Consider the following 12106-nt stretch of genomic DNA (forward strand, 5'->3'; position numbering starts at 1 on the left):
AGAGTGTAGTTGGATAGTGAAGGTAAAAAGTAGATTGTTATGTTCACAAAGATTTAGCTATAGGTCCATCCCCTCTTTTTTCTTTCCATACCCTTGACTTTTCTTCAAGTTCCACAGCTACAACCATCATTTTTCCCTATTTCCTTAATTCAGATTGTATGCTTCCAAAATGGATCCCCTCCTTCCTTATTTCCCTCCCTTTAATTTACTCTCTAATATGGTGCCAGTTCATTTTTTTAAAGTTATGAGCTAACTGTGGTAGCTCCCTGATCAAAAAAGCCAGTTCAATGTGACTAAGAAAGAAAATCCAAACTCACTGGCATGGCCTTCTCAGTTCTGAATAATATATTTTGGGTCAGATGTTCACCCCATCTCTGCTGCAATTGCATTATTCTGTTCTACTCTGTTCCCCATGCATTTTACCAAAGGGCTTCCATTCCTACTATACACTCAACTTGGGAGGACCCTCCCCTGCACTTCCTGTCAGTATCCCTTCATCCTTGAAGACTTCATCTCTCATGTGAAACCCTTGTTCTTCTAGCTAGAATTGTTCACTTCATCTGACCTACTCTAGTGCTTACACTTTTTAGCCTTGAATCATTGTTACTTATGTCTATGCCTATTCGACTGCTTGTTTCTACATTCCATGGAAGCTAACATCTCACTCCTTGCATCTTTTCTTCCAAGCACTTAATTCAGTGCCATTCACAGTAAATACCTAGAAAGTGTTTGAATCAATGAACTGAACTCCCCTGGATCTCTAAATATTTCGTATATGTAGGTTTGGTATTACCCCAGAAGATACTTTTTTTTTTTTAATGGAGGCATATGTCGTTGTCTGCTTTGCACTCTCCTAGCTCCCACCCCGGTCCTGCCATAGTCCTGAGCATATAATGGTCATGCACTATGGAACTGATTGTTCATTTTTCATAGGGAATGGCTGGGTACTGTCCATCGCTTACCCTTATAGGGAAAAAATGCATACAAATGAGAACTGTATGCTTAATTCTGGACAGAGTGTGGCAGGTAGAATCAAGGGAAGGATTAGAATTCATATATTTCCTGACGCTTAAGCTTAGACTAAGAAGCAGAGCATAACTGTTTGTCAAAATGGAAATTGATTTCTAAATCAAAGCAATTAGGCAGACATTCAAAAACAGAAGAGCCCAAAGGTTTGAACTTGGAAATGCCAAAGATCTTTGTTTTTGCTAAATTGTCAGGCCTTAAAATTCTCTGTTCTCCCAGAACTTTGAAAGTTCTGATCAGGACATCTGTCAAATAGTAATTTTGTCTTGAATACTGGGAATCACATTGAGAAAAAGTAGCCAGTTAATGGGCACAGTATTATTCAAGTGTGACTCAAAGAGCCGCTGCATTTTAATATTTCTTTAGTAGCACTTATCCTGCTTAGAATTGGGTGTGCCATGGCCACTTTCCTCAATGGGCTGACTGACTGTAGTAGGCCTACCACCTAGTACAGTGGTTGGCCCACATAGCTAGCATTTATTATTGAGTGTTTACTATGTACCAGGCACTGTAGATGGGTTATCTCATTTACTCCCCACAGTGACATCATTACATTTTGCAGATAAGAAACTGTAGCCCAGAGAATTGAATTAACTTGCATATCATCATGTACGTATAAGAAGTAGAATTAGGTTTGACCCTAATCCTGACTTTTAACCTCTGTATGTTACTGCACCAATGATAGATACCAAACCTTTTTTTAAATAAGTGAATATATGTGTCATGCTTGAAAGAATAATGGGTTTGGTGATTAAGTATACTGTTATTGAAATCAACAAACTATTTTCAATACTTAAGATTAATAATAATTTAAGTACAATATATGTTATATGAACCTATGTGATATCAAAATTAACATAGGAGTTCATGTCATGGCATAGTGGAAATGAATCCAACTAGGAACCATGAGGTTGTGGGTTCAATCCCTGGCGTCACTCAGTGGGTTAAGGATCTGGCATTGCCATGAGCTGTGGTGTAGGTTGCAGACACGGCTTGGATTCGGCATTGCTGTGCCTGTGGCTTAGGCTGTCAGCTGTACTTCTGATTTGACCCCTAGCCTGGGAACCTCCATATGCTGCGGGTATGGCCCTAAAAAGCAAAAACAAAAACAAAGATTAATATCTTCGGAAATAGACTTGCCAACATCTTTGTTATTTTGCTCTGACTCACCAATATTTTACATAACCACTTCCTTCTGCATTCAGTCATTATTTCCCTTTGCTCCTCATCTTCCTGGACTGCTTCAAGCATATAATTACTTAATTTCTACCTGAAACAAAGACCTCAAGTAGACAGGACCCACATCTGCTTTCCTGACTGGGTCAAGGGCTGATGGTGGCCAACCTCAGCCCCTCACAGAGGCCCAAAGGGCAGTGGCTTGGATTCTGCAGGGAAATCCAGCAGCTCCTGCAGCAACGGCCAGTACCCAGAGCCTTGGAGCAGCAGCATGGCAGCCTGAGAGGCAGAGCCATCACAGGATTCCCATCTCCCTGGCCTGAACCTTCCCCCACCCTTTGAATCAGAGGGCGGGCGTTTGCCCACGGATTTAACTGTCCAATCAACAAGTTGCTTGGGCTGTGCGATGAAGTCATGATTCATTTTTTTCCTAGCACCCTGGCTGAACCACATGGCTCCAGTTGCTTAGAGAAATATTGCTTATTTGCAAGTGTTTTTCCCAAACAAGAAAGAAAGAAAACAAAGAGAAGTGAGATGGTGACTTGGGGCCACTGGTTATGGCCCTCAAGACAGTCTTAATCCTAAGATATGAAAATCAGGAACTTGCTGGACTGCCACATGTCCAGTGGAGGGTGTGCTCACCCCAGTCTGGCACTTGCAATGCACGGCTGAAACAGAAGAAGAAAGGGGCAGTAACAGCAACGATAAGACTGCACTCCACCCCATGCCCTTCCTTGGCTTCTTTTTGGGCAGCTCCGTGTTCCCTGAGCCCTGTCTTCTCTTGTTCCTTCACTCTGTTCCTCTTGGCCTTTCCCTCCACTTTGCCTCCTTGCTTGGCATTTTCACTCCTCCTTCCTCCTCCCTGACTGATTCTGCCCTCTGTCCACGGTGTACTAAACTCTTCTTCCCTTGGCCCTTCCCCGCTGTGGCCCCCAGCTTGTCCCCCAGACAAGCAGTGCTCGAGGATCTAGAATTTCTGTTATCATATCACCTTCTCCAGGAATACGAGAGTTAGCCTGGCTTTTTAAATTATTTATTGTTGATCCCGGGATAAGAGACATAAGGGTCACATGGAGAGGTTGTTCCCAGGTGTCATGCAGACTGCACCCCAGGGTCATTATGGGTTACACACATCGGCTCTCTGCCCTCAGAGACCCTCCAGTCCTGGAACTCTCTTTTTTGTACTGGGACTCTCTCCAGCTAACATGGTGCACATTCCTTAACTCTGGAGGGAGATTCTGCCCTAACTGCTCTTAGATTGTATCTTTGGACTTCAAACCATCCTTCACTTTTTCTCTGAGTGGGAAAAGTTGTCTAAAGGTGGGGCTGACCTGCTGTTCTTTCTAATCCTGCATGTGCCTTCTTCTCACCCTTGTGATCTCAGGCAGCTGCCCTGTGGTCTTGCCTCCCTGCAGTCTCTGTCCCACTTAGCCCCACAGACTCTTCTGCCATTACCCACTTCCTAAAAAGGACTGAGCTTCCGGTTCTAAAAATCCTCTGTCCTACCTTCTGAGGACCTTTTCCCTTTCAGTGGATACTGATTCCTTTTCTCTGATTGATCAATGTAGATCCGCCTCACTGAGAAGTGTGGGCTTGGTTCTCTCCCCTCTGTTTCAGGCTAGGACCCCACTTCCCCACCCTGTGGGTGAAGCTGGTATACAGTTTCAGTCCTCACCAGTGAGACTTTAAAACACCACCAGGTGCAGTATTTGTAACCTTTATGAGAGCCGAAATATAGTTAAGTATTCCAACAAATGGGGAGGTGAGGTTTTACTAAAATAACATATGCAATGTCAAGTTTCTCAGCCGTTCTTCTTTTGAGGCATTAGTCATCTTGGGAAAATGCCTGTGTTTGTCACAGTCCTTTCTTCCAAAATGGAAATTTCCTTCTGAGAGAGCACCATGGGCTCCAATATTTAACCTATAATTAGTGTACCCTCTGGAGGATTTCTCCTCCTGATGCAGAGGCCTCTGTGCCACTCAGGCTTCTGTCTGCTGCTGATGCAGTGTATTACAGGGCAGGGAAATGTTTGCTCAGATCAAAAACATTGAAATATTCGGTACTGATGGAAACACTTAATACAAGTAGCAAACCCACAAGAAAACAGCAGGAAGCATGAAAGAATATTAAGAAATGAGAAGAGATATAAGTCTCAAGTTTGCATCTAAGTTTAGTCCCAGTGAATAAGATTGCTCACCCTTCTGCTTTTCTCACCAAGTTCACCAGTATTTTTAGTTTGTGACTTTTCAGCTGCTCTTTATCAAGCGTAGTTTAGTCATCACTAAACATCCGTTCGTGACTCTTGATAAATAGCTCCCCCTTGCAGGCATCTGATTCTTTGGTTATAAAACGGCAGTTTACAGCGACAAGGCAGCTGTGTCTCGACAGTGTTATCATTTGGGAGGAGAAAGAGCACAGGTGCCACCAGCATCAAAGCCCAACACAGAAGCCTGACTTTGTTTCTTGTTAAGAAATGCCTCCTTTTGGCCTGTTTCTGGCAGAAGCCGGGCTGGGAGATGGCAACAAATGGCTGCAACAACCTATGTTTAATGTGGTGACACTAATGAATTCTGAGAATTAATCTTCAGCCAAGGATGCATGATGAAAAGGTACTCGAATTTCAAATTAGGGAATGGATTAATTTCCCTCAAGGCCAAAATTTGCTCCCTTTTTTTCTGGTGGACTTCTCTGTCATATTTAAATCACCTTGCATGACCTTGGAAATCCAGGGTAAAATCCAAGTAATACATCTCATGGTAGTTTAAATTTTTTCATTCTTTCATTTTATACAGAGACAACCACGGAAATAACCACACCTAAATCCAGATTTTTAAAACATTTGAGACTGAAAGAAAGAATTACTTATGATTTTGAAAAAAAAAAAAAAAGCAGTATCCCCTAAATCTAGTCCTGCTTCAATTTGTTTTTTCCAGAGTAAAAGACTCTGGGAAGAGCTGAGCTTGGGGTATGCCTTTCCCCAGTTTGAGAGACCATATTCTGCAGACACTGCAGCCGACGGGTGTCTCAAACATGCTTGTGACCATCAGGGGCTCTGAGTGTCTCCCCTTATTCAGCTGAGATGAGGACTCAGCCGCTCATTGCAAAAGGCTATTACAACAGAGCTTCCAAGGGTATCGTGTGCAGGGCCCCTGGTTCCATTGACACAAAAAAGTATCTGCGGGCAAGTCAGTTTGGAAATGGACTTAAGCAAAATTAAGCTGTTTCCCTCTGTACTTCTAAGAACATTTAGTTTGCTCACATGCACTATGAAAATCACCCATGTTTCCCAAACCTTTTTGAGTAGAAGACTAGCTTCGTTTTGCAGTGGACTGTCTTAGTGTCTAGGGTTTCACCCGACTTCCCTCACACTGACAGGCCCCCTTTTTCCCATACAAAGGTCACCATTTGGGACATTCCCTTCAAAAAACCATTCAATCCCCAGCGTGGGAAAAATATTCTGCATCTGGCATTTGCCATTCCTGGTTTAATAAGCAATCTTGAAATGAAAAAACGTAACTTCCTTCATTTTCCATGTTTGCGTCCAAAACAAGTTAGGGGATTTAATCATGTTTTTAAAAAGGACATGAGGCTGTCAGGAGTTTTTACGGACCCCGGCAGTCAAGTCTGTCTCAAACCACTAACTCCCTGCCTGAGAGGAGAATAAGACAGAAGTGACAAGCTGGTAAACATAACAGTATGAGTTGGGGGCACAAAACTGCAACATCTTAAGCCATGTAGAATATGCCCTAGTTGAAGCTGGTAAAGAGACCAAAGCAAAGAATTGTCCTTAGGCATTCTTAGCTTAGAAGGGGAGGGCCTGGAGTTCCCGTTGTGGTGCAGTGGTTAACGAATCCGACTAGGAAACATGAGGTTGCGGGTTCGGTCCCTGCCCTTGCTCAGTGGGTTAACGATCCAGTGTTGCCGTGAGCTGTGGTGTAGGTCACAGACGCGGCTCGGATCCAGCGTTGCTGTGGCTCTGGCGTAGGCTGGCAGCTACAGCTCCAATTAGACCCCTAGCCTGGGAACCTCCATATGCCGCGGGAGCGGCCCAAGAAATGGCAAAAAAAAAAGACAAAAAAATAAAAAAAAAAAATAATAAATAAATAAATAAATAAATAAATAAATAAAGAAGGGGAGGGCCAGCATTCTGGGGGCCTCCTGAGTTCCTGGCTGCACAGCTTACCTAGTCTGGCTTCTTGCATTGCTGATCCAGTTTCCCAACCTTGAGATGCCTTTCCCATCTTCTCCACCCATCAGGTTCAATTTAGTTCCAAAACTTTCCCCCAAACCCAGCTCAGTTCTCATCCTCTCCACTGTCTTCCCTGACCAAAAACCCCCTGCCGCCCCCCTCCATGACCCAGTATTGTTCTGCATATTGTACCTGTGCCATTTTAAATAACGCATTGTGGGGTATGAGGAGTTCTCCCATGGGAATCATGAAATTGACCTCATCACCATCAGGGCTTGACCTCAACTTCCTCACCTTGTAAAACAAGGTCCCTCAGCTCCCAGACCCTATGCATCTGTGTGATTATTTCTTATTCGAAATACATAAGCAAATACTGGCTTCTTCTGTTTCCTATGTTTCTCTTGTCCTTCCTTCCATCTTTACAATTAGATTGTAGAGCTTGGAGGAAAAGAGTCATGATATTTTATGAATTCATTTATTTTGACTAATTCCGGCTCTGTCATAAATGTGTGCCGAGCAAATGAAATAATGTGAGCCCAGTGACCTGGTATCTCAAAATGCTTGCTTTTCAGCCATATCTACTCTTAAGATAGAACTTTCCTGTTTGTCAGTAAAATAATAATTCCATTCCATCATGGCTTTTTGCTCCCCATGAGAAAAAAGTATGCAAGCGTGTTTTAGAATAAGGCGCAACCCTCAAGGTCTTCATGTCCTTCTCCTAAAAATCCTCCAGTGCAGTTGGATATGTCACCACTGCTTAGCATTCTTCCCATATACTCTCAGTTTCAGTTTTGCTGATCCGATGGTCTGACATTCAGCCCACTTGGGTTTTACGGAGAGAACTAACAAATCCTCTTGATCATTGCTTCAGAGAGTAGATGGCCTACCACCTTTATTTTGGGATCTCCAAGAGACAGCAGATCCACTTGTTAGTTTCCTCCTTTCCTGATTATCTCCTTCATTATTTAGTCCTCCTTTCTCTTACTCCCTCTGTGATCTGGAGAGAGAGCCTCTTCGAAATACCAGATGACCTTGCAACCTCGTTTGCAACCTTGCTCCCCCACTGGATGCTAAAATTAGGAAAATAAGCACCTCTAATTGCATCCCCAGAATCCAGCAGAGACCTATTTCCATAAGACTGGAGTATGGGTTACCTGACCTCTCTCAAATCCTGTCCAAGGAGCTTTAATTACAGGGAACACTGAGGGAGATGGTAGAGGCAGTGCTTGCTCACTTTCCCTTTTATCTGCCATGAATTTTCTATTAATTGTTATGTCTCTCACTTTCAGCCCCCTTGGATTCAAATACTCATTTGAGGTATTGGCAGTAGTCAAAGGCAGTTGAAGCAAAAAATAAAAATGGAAAACCTATTAGGAAACTGCTCTCCCCTTGTTTGGGGATATATTTGGGTATGTTTGGTGATGAGAGGCAGAGGCAGATGGAATGTGACCTGCCCCAGATCCCTGGGCAGGCTTAGCAGGGGGACCCAGCGCTTCCTGTTCTCCTGCCCTACCTGTGCCCTCTGCAGCTTGCGGGGTCGGGAGCAAAGCCATCGTGACCATCTTCAGTAGGAGCTCTCAGAGGACAGAGAGTTTTTCTTTTGGGAGGTTTCCTACACCATCCCTCACCAGGAGGATGAGGCCAGACACCTGTATTACTGACAATATAAACTACCAAGAATTTCCTTTATTCCCCTGGTGCTCAGGGACCTGTTAGCATTTATTGCCCTTTGGTGGTCACATAGGCATATACAGGTGACTACATGTGGAATCCAGGGAAGATCGCTGGCTGATGGAGAAGTAGGAATATAGTATTTTTTAAGCATGTGCACTTTTTAGCAGGAAAAATAATAGATTATACAAAATGCCCATGGACCTATAAAAGTTAGATGATTGATTTTTTTTTTTTCTCATAGCAAGGCAGAGATGGTGTTTATAGTTGTGCAGACAGCAGAATGGAGATAATATAGGTTCTTTTGGCTTTTCTAGCTGAAAGCTCCAGTTCCAATAGATAGGAAATCCCTTGAATCCATTCTAAAACGGGATGACTAGGAAGTTTACCGAATATCTTTCAGGGCTACAAGTGGAGGGTGTGAAAGCGGTTTGAAGTGTAAACTGCAAAGGTTAAGGCCTCTTTGTACATCCAACAGTTGGGGGTTGTTTTAGGAGCTCTGCTCAAGTGCTTTGAAAGGATGCTCAAGGTGAGGCTGAACATTCTACCATTTGCTAGTGCATTTCATTATTTTATGTTGTGGGTTTTAGATGTTGCTGGCATGTTGCTATTGAGAAAGCTGGGAACATTGATTTCATGGAGTGGGCAGAATGGCATCTAGGATTTATCCTGAGCCTCCCAATGTGAGCTAAAGACCAGTAGCTTAAAAGGGCAGATGTTGAAATTTCTCCCTCTCGTCAAGGGCAGCTACTCAGAATGGAAATGCAATGGTAATTGGAGGGGTAGTCATCAGATTTAGTTTCACTGAAAATTTCCTTGTGTCAAAATCATCTTTAACAACACAGAGCATACAGCAAAATGTACTAAATCATTGCTGTCTTTGAAAAGGGCATTGAATCTGAAACGGAAAGTGGTTACACCAGTGCAGGTTTTAACCAATTAACCGTGGAGGAGTTTAAAGGCAACCCAGTTTTTACCATTTTGAATGGACTTTTTGTTCCCTGTTTGAATAATTCCACTGCATTTCATCTGAATTTTATTGTGGTCGCTTCCTGTTCTGAGGTTTTTCTGCTTCTTCAGAAGATATTAGAAATCAAGAAGGTGAATTTTCTCTGTGAATGTTTCTAAATGATTCATTTCTATCTTTGCAAACTCCTGAATGCAAGTTTCCCACCACCAAGTAGTAGATATTTCATATTTTAGGATTTCATTTAAGTGATAGCATGTAATTTTTAAAATATGCTCCTAAAATAAAGTATATAGACTAATCAATTTGACTCTGTGATAAACATTTTTCTGTAATGAAAATTCAGACAGAAAATTCATTCTGACCAGTCTGTTTGTTTCAGTGTTTTGAATTCTTCAAATTAAATTGATTGTGCTGTCAATATGTACTTAAAACAAACTAAAATCAATTTCTGATGTTAATTAATTCAACCAGTAGAGAATGTTTTTCCCATGTTCTGGTACATATGAATAAAGAAAGCCAGGTAAGGTTAGTGACCAGCTTTTCTAAAGGAGCTTTTCCTCCTCTTCTCTCCCACATCAACAAGGGAGCCAGATGTCTAAGAATATACTTTGGATTTTTTTTGTTGATTTTTGTGAACAGGTGTCTCATTAAGGATTTTGAAAAGCGACCTTCTGTCACACATCTCCTTGACCATCCATTTATTCAGAGAGTCCACGGGAAGGTTTTGTTTCTGCAAAAACAGCTGGCTAAGGTTCTCCAGGACCAGAAGCATCTAAATCCTGTTGTTAAGACCAGGTATGGTATTCGGCCTCTTCCTGCTTCTTCTCTGATTGCTTATTGAAAAAACGAAACCGAACAAAAAAATGGCTTGTCCTGTGTTTTGATTTGCCAGTATTATTACTGGTAATTATCACATCCCTGTGTCTTTGAGTTTCATTTACATGACATTAAGTATTTTCTGCTCAGTGGCTGAGAGTAGGAGAGCTTAGAAACAAGCTGCCCATTTGTGCTCTTGTGGCTAATTTCTCTCAACTGTGGCTGAAATCTCACTTTGCCCTCATTTCTAGTTAAAACCAATACATATATTTATATTTAATGTAAATGTGGATTTTAAAAATTTCACCAATAAAGGACACTATATGAAAGCAGCCACGTTTGAGATTATGTGAGAAGCCTTCACTTGGCTGTTGCAGACTAGAGAGCAGAAATAAAGTGGTTTTTGGAAAAATTACAAGTTAAACATTGGAGGCTTTTTCTCTAAAGGTCTCTGAGCTCATTTTCTTTAGTAAAAATTCCTTAGAGGCAATTTAGTATTTTAAAATGATTTTTCCCCTCAGATATTGTGTATGCTATCTAAAGAAACTGTGATTCTCCCCACTCTGCTATTTTTATAGGGTAGATTAAAAAAAAAAGAAATGTTTATTTTCAAGGGCAGTTGCTTAAAGCAGTATTCTATGGTGGTCTCTCTGAACTAGATCTTTGGTTTCTGTCCAGAGGGTGGCAGAATTTCTCTTTTTAGAAAAAAATTCAATGCAAATAAAGCTGCTTCCCCAATTATTTGGCTTTAGAAAACTGGCCAGGGTGCAGATAAGCTCTAATCCATTATTAGTAAAAGAACATTCAAAGGACTGGAGGTGAAGAAAATAAAGTATCACAAGCCGTAAGTTCTGGAAATATTCATGTATTCTGCAGAAAAATGTTTACAAATCAAAAAGCATCAAAACACTTGGAGCTAGAGGCATTGTTTCAAGGTGACTGTATCTTGCTGATTCCCCCACTCCCACCACCACCCCCAAGTTTCCTTTTTGATAGCTAAAAACAAATTTTTTCCTCCTCTTTCCCCTTCTCCACTGCAATTGCTGTTTCTATGGCTTGCCTGCCTACAGGGTAAAGAAACACAGAGAAATTTTTGTAACATGGTGCCTTTTGAAGCAGTAGAATTTGTGTGTAAGCCCCAGGGAACTGAAATCTTTTCTTCCTCCGCTTTTGTTCCTATCCATCAGCCATCACCCCTCCACCACCCACCTACACACACACACACACACACACACACACACACACACACAGCTGCCAGATGAAATAAAGTACAAATCAACCAAAGGAACAAACCCAACATTTAAATGTTCTCCGTAGAATCAGATGTCTTCTTGTCTCTTCTGATTTGCTGTGGAAGAATTTCTGAGACTTAGTTTGCAAAGTTATTCAGCTTTTCACGTTTGCCTGACTTTGTCCAGATGTGTGTCCTCATTGTAAAGACTTTTCTCCCTTTGCCATAGAAAGTCATGACTCCAGGCTCTCACATTCCCTCTAATTTCTCTTTCTCTTTGTTAACTCCTTTGATGTCAGAGGCCTCATATGGTGGCAAAGCCTTCTCTCAGGGTCTTTGTAATCTTCGGTTTCACCCAGGAGTTTGTGTTTCTTTGAAAAATCATTAAAAAAAAAAATACAACATCACAAATAGATATTAAAACTTTCAGGCAGCCACTTCTTTAGGGGAAAGGAACATCAATTCTAAAGGAAACACAATGCATGTAATAGACACATCTTACTCCTGTCCTACACTATTGCGTCCTCTTGGCAAGTAGCGTTGACTATATAGGTGTTTTTTTAAGTCCATCCGAAAAAATTCTCAAATATCACTTGATGCTGGTAATTTAATATATTTAAAGTTGTGAGTTTCCAAGCTAAGCTGGAAAAGACAGTAATTGAGGTGAGTGTATAGATGAGTGAGAAAAATTTACATTTTTCTGCACAATTATGGTCACACAGCAGGAGGTACAATGCAGTAGTTCAAAAAAGAAAAAAATCCCTGGCTCTGCCAAGTTTTGAGTCTCAGCTCAGACACTTATGGACAAACTATTAAATGCTTCTGTTCCAAAATTTCCTCATCTATAAAATGGAGGTTATTTTGAGGGTTGAGTCAATACATAAAAAATCCTTAGCATTGATAGCAGAGTTAAGCTTCAGTGTTAACAGTAGTTGTATACATCGTGGTCTATTTAATTCAGAGGCCTCCATTTCTTTTGGCCTTCATCTGTGCAAATTCATCTCTATTTACTTACCAAACAACATC

At 41.5% G+C, this 12106-nt stretch overlaps 1 protein-coding gene across 1 annotated transcript in view; it reads left to right on the forward strand.

Annotated features, from left to right (window-relative positions):
• MYO3B (myosin IIIB) overlaps positions 1 to 12106 on the forward strand; it is a 415159-nt gene that overhangs the window by 159154 nt on the left and 243899 nt on the right. Inside the window, exon 11 of the mRNA XM_047770247.1 lies at positions 9673 to 9828. Within this exon, the coding sequence (XP_047626203.1) occupies positions 9673 to 9828 (156 nt within the window). The remainder of the gene's footprint in view (positions 1 to 9672; positions 9829 to 12106) is intronic.

This window comes from Phacochoerus africanus, chromosome 3 (genome assembly GCF_016906955.1).
Source record: "Phacochoerus africanus isolate WHEZ1 chromosome 3, ROS_Pafr_v1, whole genome shotgun sequence".
NCBI classification, from domain to species: Eukaryota; Metazoa; Chordata; class Mammalia; order Artiodactyla; family Suidae; genus Phacochoerus; species Phacochoerus africanus.